Source organism: Hemiscyllium ocellatum, chromosome 36 (assembly GCF_020745735.1).
Source record: "Hemiscyllium ocellatum isolate sHemOce1 chromosome 36, sHemOce1.pat.X.cur, whole genome shotgun sequence".
NCBI classification, from domain to species: domain Eukaryota; kingdom Metazoa; phylum Chordata; class Chondrichthyes; order Orectolobiformes; family Hemiscylliidae; genus Hemiscyllium; species Hemiscyllium ocellatum.
Genome location: NC_083436.1, coordinates 31464387 through 31477891, shown reverse-complemented (window position 1 = coordinate 31477891; position 13505 = coordinate 31464387). Strand labels below are relative to the sequence as shown.

The 13505-nt window shown below is 43.6% G+C and overlaps 1 protein-coding gene across 4 annotated transcripts in view; it reads left to right on the top strand.

Annotated features, from left to right (window-relative positions):
• Nucleotides 1-1457: 1457 nt before the first annotated feature.
• The window catches only part of gpat3 (glycerol-3-phosphate acyltransferase 3), a 64642-nt gene continuing 52594 nt past the window's right edge, over nucleotides 1458-13505 (top strand). For 3 of the 4 annotated variants that reach the window (XM_060851555.1, XM_060851557.1, XM_060851554.1), the window contains exons 1-3: nucleotides 2318-2606; nucleotides 6746-6943; nucleotides 8539-8605. In XM_060851555.1, coding sequence (XP_060707538.1) covers nucleotides 6800-6943; nucleotides 8539-8605 — 211 coding nt within the window. In that variant the 5' untranslated portion in view covers nucleotides 2318-2606; nucleotides 6746-6799. Of the gene's footprint in view, nucleotides 1512-2317; nucleotides 2607-6745; nucleotides 6944-8538; nucleotides 8606-13505 lie in introns of those variants that run through there. The other variant, XM_060851556.1, reaches the window with a different exon arrangement.

Genomic DNA, 13505 nt, shown 5'->3' with positions numbered 1-13505 from the left:
GTGGGTTTCATCAAGGACTCGTCATCGACTTTGCCAGTGTATGGGACATACTTATTTATGTTTGATTTATTATTTGGTGCTGACAGTTTCTCACGGAAACATGTCTCCAGTTCCTCTTTTGATAGAGGACAAGTGGATGAGGTCGGCGCCCCCATAATCTCGTAAGCTAGTTGACGCTGGTTGGATTTGTAAAGCAGCTGTGTTGCTTGAAACAGCGCCTTACGTGCTGCCCACCGTTTCTTGGCTCTGGTATTACTACCGAGCCTTTTGTCTTTCTTGGCCCGATCTTTTTGGGGCCTCTTATGTTTGTCCTGCCTTTTCCTACTATTCATTAGTAGGTCGATAATACTGTCTGAGGAGAAAGTGAGGACTGCAGATGCTGGAGATCAGAGCTGAAAATGTGTTGCTGGAAAAGCGCAGCAGGTCAGGCAGCATCAAAGGAGCAGGAGAAGCGACGTTTCGGACATGAGCCCTTCTTCAGGTAATACTGTCCACCAGTCCGATTCTGAGGGCAAGCGTGTCCGGGTCATTCCTCGCGCTCAAGAGCTCTTCAGCTTGTGTAAGCTGGTCATCCACGTCCCGATGTTTTGGGATCGAAGCCGGTGTTTTTCGGCTGGCTCTTTGGTGCTGGGCTTGGTCGTCGGAATTCGCCTTGACACTTTCTGCCTCTGAATCGTGCGAGTCTATACCTGTCGTTGGCCCGCTGATGTTCTTGACCTCCGTTGGGGTGTTTGCCAGGAGCCTGCGTTTGTCTGAGATTTGTTTTGGTGGTTTAGTTTTCAGGATGCTACTGACGGATTTGTTTATGAATTTTCATCCAGCAAATCTCACTTCTAATTCCCTCAGGAGTGCCACCTCCTCCTGTGACCATACACAGTCGCTTCTCCCAGGTTTGCTTTGGACTTTGGGTGCCGGTTTGAGTCATTTCTCGTTTCGTAGAACCGGGTGTCTGTGCCTCTCGCATTGACCAAGGCCTGATTGTGTTGAAAACCGTTGGTCACACGCGCTGCATGCAAAGTCCCCAGCTGGGGGCTGTTTCGTTCCTTTGCATTTTGGGTAATGGCAGACTATTGAGTGAAATTCTCCTGCTTTATCGCAGCATGAACATCTTGTACGGATGTTCTTTATTCCGTTCACTTTAGTCACATGGATCTTAAACATGCTCACCATGGGGAAGAGGGTGTTGCAGTCCTTGCAGAACAGCCCATTGATGGGATAGTGGATGATTACCTCCGAGGCAGATGTTCTGTCACATACTGGCTTGATTACTACTCCTTCCATGAAGGCAGTTGTATCAGTTGTTTCTTCACCAGTCTCATTTATTGCCTTTTTCATGTCTGTGCCCTGCTTTATATCTCGATAACTTTTGTTGTAGAAGGTCTGGGTGGTTATGCTTATCTCAACCGCAGGGTGGGCTGCCCTTAATGTACTTCCTCCAACGTTATCTATGTCATCCATTACAGGGCGAGCCGGCTCCCTGAGAGGGGTTATCGGTCTCAACTCCATGTAAGGTAGGAGTTAATGTCTCAAAGTCGCTGTCTCAGTCTGGACCGAGATGAACATTGTTGCGGGTTTTATACAATTACAACCTAATGATTTATCACAGCTTGCGGTTGTGGACGAGGCTGTGGGGAGGTTGTTTTTCCAGGACACTTCCTAGCCGGAATGTTCCATTGAATATGAAAGACTCATACTGGTTTTTTGAGAGCTGGTCAGTGTAGACCACGGCCGTCTCGTACTTTTTCTGGTCATTTGGTCACCCAACATCCAGGAATGTTGGGCTTACCGGCGGGGAGGCACGACACACACTGCGCGCCAAAAATACGTGAAAACGTCACAGTTGGCAACTATGCTTCCTTGACCAGGTCAAGAAAGAGACTCATAGTTACTCCCACCTACACAGACATGTGCAAACTCCACACAGACAGTTGCCCAAGGCTGGAATCTAACCCGTGTACCCAGTGTCTGAAATGCAGAGTGTGGGGTTCAATACCTACCAAGGGTACCTTGAAGGAATCTCGTCCTCAAATTCTCCCCTTGACGGTGGCGAGGTGGACCTCAGGTTAAACTACCACCAGCCTGTATCTCTCTTATGAGACAACAGCCCTATGGGTCCAGTATGGCAATTTTACCTTTTTTTGTAACATTAAGAATCTCCTGTCAGAAACACAGAAAAATAGAAGTAGATGAGACTAAAATATCCCGGTCTGTTCCCCGTTTCCCTAATGCACAGGTATGCAGCGTGAAGTTCACGAAAACATATTTAAATAGAGAGAAAAAAAACAAGCGAGGAAGTGTAGGAGGCAGTGCGAGGAAGGGAAGCGAAACAATACACAAAAAGCCACGAGAGCAAGTAGGAGTAAACCCAGGGGAACAGCAAGGCGAGTGAAAGTTGTAACTGTGGGCTTCCTGCTGGCTCACTCGGTCCTGGGGAAGAGGAGCTGGAGCAGGAGTTGGGGGGAGAGTTCTCAGTACCAGCTGATCCGGACCCGGGGAATCACCGTGCTGGGAGTTCCGGCTGGGCGCGGTAAGGAACAGCTGAACTCTGGAACCAGAGCAGAGCCCGGTCCGGAGTCAAGAGGGAACACACATTCACAACGACAGCGGTAAGGATCAGAAGGGGGGCTCAAACCCGGAGGAAAGGGGCGAAGGTGGGGGACCGGGCATGTAAGCAAGTGGCGACATTTTTGGAGGGGGGTTGGAACCTGAAGTTAGGGAATAATTAGCCAAGAGCGAACCCGGAGTAAAGGGGCAAGCAGTAAAGAGCGAGCCCAGGACAAAGTGCAAGGTTTAAACCTCGAGCTCAGACTGACAGAATCCAGGGGCGAACCTGCAGTGAGGGCAATAGGAGCCGGTGTCAAGTAGTGTCTGGGGAGTAAGGGCCGAGAAAAGTTAAAAGCTAAAACAAACAAAAAGGAGGAGTTTAGAAGGCTAAGGGCCAAGTGCTGGCAAATGGGACTGGGTTGATCTAGGAGATCTGTTCGGCATGGACGTGTTGGACCGAAGGGTCTGTTTCTGTGCTGTAAATAAGGGCAGAAGTAGGATAGTAACTTTAAAAGTGAGATAGTTAGAGAGTTCAAGGTCCCGTGTGGGTGAAGGGTAAGATCGGCAGGAATAGGGAACCCTATTGAGGCTTTGACCAGAAAAAAATAGGGAGATGTGGCTCAGGTACAGGCAGTCGGGATCAAGAGAACCTCTGGATGTATATATACAGGAGTTTACTGAAGAAGGAAATCAGGAGGGCAAAAATGGGACATGTGATAGCCTTGGCTGAGGTTAGGGTGAATTCAAAGAACTATTTAAGTGTATTAAAGGTAAAAAAAACAGATAGAAAATAAAGCCCCTCAAGAACCCAAGTGGATATGAATGTGTAGAACCGCAGGAGTGGACAATGTTGTCAATGAATATTTAGATGAGATTATTTACAGTGCGGAAACAGGCCCTTTGGCCTAACAAGTCTACACCGACCCTCCGAAGAGCAACACACCCAGACTCATTCCCCTCAATTTACCCCTTCACCTAACACTATGGGCAATTTAGCATGGCCAATTCACCTGACCTGCACATCTTTGGACTGCGGGAGGAAACCGGAGGACCCGGAGGAAATCCACGCAAACACAGGGAGAATATGCAAACTCCATACAGATAGTTGCCCAAGGTGGGAATTGAACCTGGGTTTCTGGTGCTGTGAGGCAGCAGTGCTAACCACTGAGCCACCGTGCCGCCCTGTGTTTTCTCCATGGAGAAGACATAAAGACTGGGAACTTGGGGAGGTTAGTGGTGATATCATGGGAACAATCCATATCACAATCAAGGTGATGTTGGATCTTTTGGAATGTATGAAGATGGATAAGTCTCCTGGTCCTGACCAGCTATATTCAAAAACACTGCAAGAGGCTAGAGAAGAAATTACGGGGGCCCAGGCTGATATTTTTGCATCATCATTAGCCTTGGGCGAGGTCCTGGAAGACTGGAGGGTAGCGAATGTTGTGCCCTTATTCGAGAAGGGCTGCAAAGAAAAACCTGGGAACTATAGACCCGTAAGCTTAACATCTGTGATGAGTAAGTTACTTGAGAAAATTCTGAGGCATAAGATATAAAAGCATTTGGAAAGACAAGGTTTGATTAGGAGTAGTCAGCATTGCTTGTGAGTGGAAGATCATGCCTCAAAATTTGATGGAGTTTTTTGATGAAGTGACCAGGAAGGTTGACGAGGGCAGGGCGGTAGATGTAGTCTATATGGATTTCAGTAAGGCCTTTGATAAGGTTCTACATGATAGGCTGCTCTGGAAGGTTAGATCGCATGGAATCCAGGGCGAGCTGATGATTTGTTACAGAATTGACTTGATGGTAGGAAGCAGAGACTAATAGTGGAATGATGCTTGTTGGACTGGAGGCCTCTGACTAGCGGAGTGCCTCGGATTTGTGCTGGGCCCATTGCTGTTTGTTAACTATATCTATATCAATGATTTGGGTGAGAATGTACAAGGCATGATTAGTAAGTTTGCTGATGACACTAAAGTAGGTGGTATTATGGACTGTGAGAAAGGTTATTAGAAACTGCAGCAGGTCCTTGATCAGCTGGCGAAGTGGGCTGAGAAATGGCAAATGGAGTTTAATATAGGTAAGTGGGAAGTCAAATCAAGGTAGGAGTTTCATGGTGAATGGTACGGCCTTAAAGCGTGTAGTGGAACAGAGGGGCATTGGAGTTCAGGTGCCCGGTTCTCTGAAAGTGGAGTCGCATGTAGACAGAGCAGTGAAGAAGGCTTTTGGCACACTGGCCTTCATCAGTCAGGGCATTGAGTATAGAAGTTGGGAAGTTATGTTGCAGATATATAGGATGCACTTGGAGTATTGTGTTCAGTTTTGGTCACCTTGTTATAGGAAGGATTTTATTAAACTGGGAAGAGTCCAGAAGAAATTTAAAAGGATGTTGCCTGGACTCAATGATCTGAGTTATAGGGAGAGGTTGGACAAGCTAGGATCTTTTACTTCAGAGCATAGGAGACTGAGAGGGGCACCCTATAGAAGTGTATAAGATCATGAAGGCATAGATGGCGTGAATGCATTCAGTCTTTTTCCCAGCGTTGAGGAATCCAGGAACAGAGGGCATCAGTTTAAGGTTAGAGGGGAAAGAATAAAAGGGAATCTGAGGCCACCATTTTTACACATAGTGGTACACATGTGGAATGAGCTGCCAGCGGAAGTGGTTGAGCTGGGTACCTTAATAGCATTTAAAAGGCATTTGAACATATACATGGGTAGGAAAGGTTTAGGAGGATATGAGCCAAGTGCAGGGAAATGCGGTTAGTGTGGACGGACATTTTGGTCGGCATGGACCAGTTTGGACCAAAGAATCTGGCTCTGTGCTGTAGGATTCTATGACTAGAAGGCAGAGAGACCAGAATGACAGTTGGAGTAAGGGAGTGTGAGATGCCACCGCATGTCCCTACCTCACTGGGAGCCCTGTGCCCAAGCTCCTGCTGTTGGACTGGGTCAGCTGTTCACTGCAGTAGAGAAGAGCACGAGGGAGGATGACTGGATCCTCCCTCCTAAAGAGGTTTTTGAATATTAAGGGGTCCTATGGGATACTTGCCTTAATAAGTCGAGGACACTGAATACAAGAGCAGGAGGATTATGTTGGAGCTGTATATTACGCTAGTTATTCCATAGCTTGAGTACTGTGTGCAGTTCTGGTCACCACACTAAAGGGAGGATGTCATTGCTGTAGAGGGGGTACAGAGGCACTCCACCAGCTTGTTACCCCTTGATGTGTTTCAGCTTTGATACTTGAGTAGATAGATTCGCGCTGTTTTCCTCAGAGCAGAGAGGGATGAGGGGAACCCAGTTGAGGTGTACCAGATTGCGGGTTATCGATGGGAAGTAACCATTCCCTTCAGTAGTAGGTTCAATAACCAAGGGGGAATAGATTAAAGGTAAAGGAGCAGGGTGTTTAGAGAGAACTTAAGAAATACTGTTTTCTCACCCACAGGGTGATAAAGACAGTAACCATTATGATATTTAAGAAATATTTAGGTGAACCCTTGAAACATTTCAGCTCCCACTTCTGACTGGGTAGGAGTGGGGTTGTGCAGGAGAGAGAGTTTCCACAGTGTATTGGAGGAGGTTGTTAGGTTACACTGCCACACAGTAATTGTGCTACATTCTGACTTGTGTGTGATTGGCAGAACTGTGAGTCCTCTATAGTACCTGACGGGGAAGGAGAGGAACAGCTGCCAGTTCCCATTCACCCCCCCCCCCCCCCCCACCACCACCTCCGTTGAAGAGAGTTGTGTTCTGTGTTGCATTACCTGCTTCACCCCAACCATCCTCGAAGGTATCTGCACTCCTCCAAGTCTTGCCCCTTGAGCATCTTCGATTTTATTCACCCTTCCAGTGATAACAATGCCTTCAGCTAGCCTGGTCTCTAAGCTCTCTGCTGCCATCTTAAAACCTCGCCTCCTCTAACTCGCTATTTCAGAATGAACTCTGAGTAGACCTTTGATCGGTTGGCTTATTAGTTCTTTGTGACTTGGTAGCAAATGCCCTGTTGAGCACTTTGGAATGTTTCACTACATTGAATTCTATTTAAATACAGATGACTGTTTTGTTTGTTTGGTATTGTTTTGAGTGGATTCATATGGAGAGGGGTGGGGTGTGTTTGACACATTGAAATAGCAGCAACTGTGTACGTCAGAAGAATGTCCCCATTATCAGTAGTCAGTAATTCACTTTTATTCCGTAGCCTCCAGGACTGGATACCAGCGCACTCCAGTTGTGGGGAATAGAGAGCCAGGAGATGGAGGGACTTTGGGAATTCCTGTTGAAGCTGCTGTCAATATGGCTGATTATTGGGATCACACTCATTATGCTGCCTGCCATGTTTGGGGTTTCATTGGGAATAACCGAACTTTACATGAAAATTCTGGTCAAGACTCTTGAGGTAAGAATCTTTGATTCAATAAGGGATGTATCGCACGTCAGATTTGTACTTAAGTTGTGGGAATGTGCCTTACGTTGGAAGAAAGTATTGGAGGTGGCTATTTCCTAATTAGCTCAATGGATCATGACGGGTCCATCACTCTCTTGAATTTCAGGCTATTCAATAGTTATTGTTCATTTCAGCAGCCGTTGGCTCTTGTAACACATCGAAGTATGTATGTTTATTTAGCAAGTCAAAGAAACGCCAATTTTAAGGTGCCCTAGCTTTCTTTTTTTTAGGGTTTTTACAATAAATTCATTTGCAATGTCACTGGGTTTGTGTGGTGAGCAACTTAACTGTTGATAGTTCTGGTTTGATGAGTTTGGTTAGGTTTCTTCTCGGTGGATGGTTTGAGAATTTGTTTTCAGTACTCCAGGATTCCCACTGCTTTTCACCAACCAATGACCACATCTGGAAGTGAACACAGCTGGATGTTGGCAGGGCCACGTGTTGCTGTAATCTTATCCATTCACGCCCGTCTGCTCCCCATGTCTCCTCGGCCCTCACTTTTATCACCCCCTCACTTTTATCACAAAAAACTGAATGATATTGCCTTTACTTAATAACTGGTTTGGATCATTCTATGAAAAAGAATGACAGCCAGCATATGCTGGAAGCAATGATCCAACATTCTTTCTTGTCACAGCTGTTTTTAATTGAAATATGATCTCGAAAGAAGTGTTTTCATCGTGTGGTTATTCTGTTAGCTGAAGAAAAATAAGAATATTTGTCCAGAATAAAAAGACTTTGTTTCCAAAACCTTCTCTCGTGTAAACTGTCACTTAACCTCATTAACACTGTATGAATGTTCTGAATTGGATGGACTTTGATAAGTATTGCAACACGTTATTTTTTCCTGACATCTCTTGGCAGTTTAGTTTACAACTTCCATTATAGCTGGGAAGTTTAGAAAGAAGAAGCAAAGACTTGAGCAGATAATTGATTAAATCTCTCGGCCTCCTATATTATGGGAAAGCTTCTGTGAAGTGAGGTGTAATTTTGATTCGTGTGTCATGGTGTAGTAGTTAACAGACGTTCAAGCTCTGGTATATTTCAAAAAAGGCAAGTAACCATCTGTGGTACTGAAACAGATCACAGTATGGGACAAGTCAGTGCTTGGGATCCTCCATCATTTTTTGATTCCAGAAAAAGCTATTTTGAAAGCAGTGCTGAATAAAGGTAAGTGGGAATGTTGGAGGATGTGTAGGTAGTATAACATGCACATCCTCCCCTCCACTCCCCTCCCACCAGGTCATCTTTTCAAGTACGCACAGAAACTGTCATTGACAGGCAGACACACTATGACTTTCCAAACCCACCTGTCACCAAGGTCCTCTCACACCATGGTAATGGTGTAAAGAGCTAGGAGATGGTGCTCAGAAGGAAACTCCATAATTGAATGGCTTGCTGGTTAAAGGACTTGTTGGCACTTCGAACAGTTCAATGTGATTCACACCTTATACATTGATCTATAGAACATCAATGCTTGATTTTAACATTAGGGAAATGTTTGACTTGAGCTTTTCCTAACTGAGGTGTTGTCTGCTATCTTTTAGTGGGCGACTCGAAAAATACAAAAAAGAGCACAGGAGCAGCCTGGCCACCATTATTCTCCTTCCAACGGTAAGGTTTATGCTTTTCTCTATTAAAATCTGCAACAAAAACTGAGAAAGATGATGTTTTATGATAAATAAATGATGAAGGCACAACATGTAAAAGCTTATTATTGGAAGCAACAACTGAGGCTACCACCCTGGGGAAAAGAATGTTAACCTGTTTAGACGTGTCATGAGAAACCTTCATAGACATGAGTCCAGTTGCCTCATGATAGGGATATGACTACCACTTTGATCTTTACTTTTAAGAAATGTTGCTAATGAATTGATCAGCAAACTTCGTCTGTACGGTTTTCAAAGATGAAGGAACTCTGAAATAGCCAGGAGTGTCTCGTCCACCCTTCTCTACAGGTAAAGCAACCTGCCTTAAAGTAAGGAACAGGTAATGGTTTGGTTAGGAGCAGAAGAAGGCAGGTTTCTTGCTATGGGTCTTTGGTCAATATCACTCTCTAGACTTTGTTACCACAGTGATATTCCATCTATTTGAAAGGACAAGCAAATAATGTTGAAATTGGAAATGTTGAGGTTATTTTGATCCCAGTGATGGCAAATCAGGGCAGGGCTTCTACACTTAATGGTAAAGTCCTGGAGTGTTTGGCTGAACATAGGGACCTTGGAATGCAGGTTCATAGTTCCTTGAAAGTGGAGTCGCAGGTAGACAGGGTAGTGAAAAAGGTGTTTGGTACACTTGCCTTTATTGGTCAGTGCATTGTATACTGAGTTGGGAGGTCATGTTGCGGCTGTACAGAGCATTGGTTAGGCCACTTTTAGAGTACTGCATTTAGTTCTTGTGTACTTGCTACAGGAAAGATATTGTGAAACTAGAAAGGTTTAAGAAAAGATTTACAAGGATTTTGTCAGGGTTGGAGGGTTTGAGCTACAGGGAGATGCTGAATAGACAGGCTATTTTCCATAGAGCACCGGAGGCTGAGGGTTGACCTTATGGGGGTTAATAAAATCATGAGGGGTATGGATAGGGTAAATAGACAAGATCTTTTCCCCAGGGTAGGGGAGTCCAAAACTAGAGGGCACAGGTTTAAGGTGAGATGGGAAAGATTTGAAAGGGACCTAAGGGACAACATTTTCACATAGAAAGTAGAGTGTTCATGGAATGAGCTGCCAGAGGAAGTGGTGGAGGCTGGTACAATTACAGCATTAAAAGGTATCTGGATGGGTATATGAATAGGAAGGATTTAGAGGGATGTGGGCCAAGTGCTGGCTAATGGAACTAGATTAGGTTAAGATACCTGGTCAGCATGGGCGAGTTGGATTGAAAGATCTCTTTTAGTGCTGTACATCTCTATGACTCTCTGACGTTTGCTTTTCTGCTGGAAGCAGTCACCAGTGGGGAATGGTATCAGGAGTCCAAACAGATAGAATGTCATGTTCTTTGGTTAAACTGTGGAAGCACCAAGAGAACACAAACTCAGTTTCGTATATTGATTAAATTTAAGCAAAATTTTGTGAAATCATATTCTCTTTCTGAATTGTTATGGCAATGGTATCAAACAAGCTGCTCAGATTATATTATGAGATAGCAGCATTTTTCAAAAGTTCCTTCATCTCTTAGAGTGATAGACATCAGACCCACCTGCTGAAAGAAGGTTTCAATTCTTCCTATGTATGTAATCCTGACCCGAACAGTACATACGGGAAAGAGGATGTTTTCTGGCAGCAAGATTATACATTAGAAGGCAGTGAAGGCAAAATCTTACAGGATAGTTGCCTGGAAAGGAACTGAGTACAGTGGTTGCTGAGAATACAGTGGAACAAGGCAATTTTGCCAAACAAAGCACAAATTTTCCTATTGTGCTGACTCCCACAGCCCTTGTCAAGCAGATGTTGGATCAACTCATTAAGAAGAACTCTGCCCATCTGAGAGATTCTAAATGCATGCAAAGCAGTGCGTGATCACAACTTTTTAAAATGTGAATCAAAACAAGGATATTGAATTTTATTGTCATGCTGTCTGTCACAGGAAATTTATATCTGGAATCATCTAGGCTACCTTTGGATTCTGCGTCATTAATTCATATCCATCTTGGATATCCAAAGTGGCAGCAATGGCATAGTGGTAGTTATCATTAGACTGTTAATCTGGAGACCCAGGAAATGTTCTGGCAATTGGGTGTGAATCCCACCATGGCAGAAATTTAAGTTCAATAAAAATCTGGAATTAAGCCTCTAATTAAAGCCATGAATCCATTGTCAGATGTCGGAAAACCCATCTGGTTCACTAAAGTCCTTTAGGGAAGGAAACTGCCATCCTTACATGGTTTGCCCTATATGTGACCCCCCAGACCCACAGCAATGTGGTTGACTCTTAACTCCCCCCGGCAATTAGGGGTGAACAATAAATGCTGACCTAGCAGCGACGCCCACATAGAGTCTCCTGTGAACGAATTTAAAAAATACAAGACAACTTCTTTCTTCAAATAATTCCAGGAAGCTTTGAGAAACTAATGCATGTGATGCTAATCTTCATTTTAAGGTGCCTTTGATACCTTAGATGAATTTACAGGGAAATGTTGTCACAATGTTTTGATTTAATTGAGGCAGCACGGTGGCACAGTGGTTAGCACTGCTGCCTGTCAGCGCCAGGGAACCATGTTCGATTCCAGCCTCGGGCGACTGTCTGTATGGAGTTTGCACGTTCTCCCCGTGTCTGCGTGGGTTTCCTCCGGGTGCTCCAGTTTCTTCCCACAGTCCAAAGATGTGCACATCAGGTGAATTGGCCATGCTAAATTGCCCATAATGTTAGGTGCATTAGTCAGAGGAAAATGGATCTGAGTGGGTTACTCTTCGAAGAGTTGGTATGGTCTTGTTGGGCTGAAGGGCCTGTTCCCACACTGTAGGGGAATCTAATCTAATTGTAACTTATAAAGTGAGAGAGACAGGATTTGTTAGTCCTCTTTGACCAGTCTTGCCTTGTGTCATATTTTGATTTGAATGGAACCCTATTCTTGACTGGCTCTATTTACGTTACCTAGACTCATTGAGAACACTGCTAGTAACCCAAGTATCAACATTGTGTTGATGAGCTTGTACTTCAGGAGTTGGTTCTTTCTAGTTGCACGAAGTTCCACGCTCGTCAGCGATGGAAGAAAAGATTCTATGCCTATTTGAGTGGGCCAAGCATTCTACCCACAAGTGGAATCAGCACTGCCAACAGATGGTCATCAGTGCTTTTGGAGCTCCCTGCCCCACCTTGTTTGTATTACACAGTTGCTGAAGGCAGAATAAAATAGCACGCAGTATCTTTAACTGCCATTGACTAATCAGGGAACACCATAAGTGTACCTTTGAACTGCAGTGGAGAACACGATCAGCTAAATCCACAGATTTAAATGATAATTAATGATGATGGTTGCACATCATCTTGAAAAATTCACTTTGCAGTGTGCACACTGGCCAATTGTCAATGACTACCATTGCAAAAGAAAATCTCTTGTGCTTCAGTTGTGCTTTTCCAGAGTGCGTCTAATGAGTTAATTTCTGATCAAATTAGAATTTATCACATTTCATAAATTATAGGCCAAATGAAGAGTTCTTCTTTCTATAAGCACTAAACTTCACCCCTCTCATATTTGGCCTTGGATAATTAGCATCAATTAGTATCATCTTACTTACCTTCTGCTTTAAAAAAGCATCTAATCTACATCATTTATTTATTTGTCTAATAATTATCTGCCATTTGAATGTCATTTTATTAACGTGACCATTTTACTTCTGTTGAAGTTAATAGTCTGAAACCTGTTTGATTACAAAGATCAATGAATTTAATTGCAACATTGGATGTATCCCCAAGAAAACATAGAATAAATGTTTTTTTTGTGCTGATAAATCTAAATCAAGTATGTATAATTATTCATTTTGTCCTCTGCTCACCAATTTTCAGGGTGACACCTATGACTGACTTCATGTTATCTGTCTTGAAGTCATGGTTGTAGTTTGACACTGCAGACCATCCTATGGGTATCTGAGAGGCAGCTGCAATACTTGGACTTGATTATCTTCACTTGGGAGAATGCTGTCTCGGAGATATATGAAGTCAAAATAAGTTTTTACTTTAAAGGGACAATGATAGTGGGTATTTCTCTGTCTTTGAGTCCCCAAAAATCACCATCTGTTGATTTGATTTTCAGGTCAATCATTTTGCATAGTAATTATCTCCATATCAAGACCGAATTTCAATTGGAATGCAATCACAGTCCTGATTATAGGCATGAAGTCTCTGTTCATTCCTTGCAGTTCACAGTTCAGCTTGTTTGGTTTTGAAGTTGTCTGTAAGGAACTTTAAGCCGAACGATCACTTTGTCTAGCAGTTCACTGCACTGTGCATTCCTTGCTTTAAGAAAAGGTATAATGTCAGTCATCAGATTTAAATATCTTTTGAGGACCTTCCCTCGACTTAACCACCTCACAGTGGCATGGAGGGTTAGTTCACCATAGGCAGCATCAAGTTTGTCAAGTAAGGATTTAAACCAACAGTGATTAATGACTCTTGCTCGAATCAAGTTTGCAGCCCTAACAATTTTAATTATATGAGAAAAGTGTATAACTTTACTCAGTAATGCTTGCTGGTGGATAATAAGTGATAATTGACAGAAGAGGGGATGTCAGGATCATTTTTTCAAAATTGATAAAATACAATCAGTTTCTTGATTGGAATGTTTTTCTCAAGCATGTAACATTTTTGAATTTGTTATGGGTATCCTCACCCTTTGCTCCTTGTTTAATAGAGTCATAGAGATGTACAGCATGGAAACAGACCTTTCGGTCCAACTCGTCCATGCCAACCAGATATCCCAACCCAATCTAGTCCCACCTGCCAGCACCTGGCCCATATTCCTCCAAATCTTTCCTATTCATATACCCATCCAAATGCCTCTTAAATGTTGCAATTG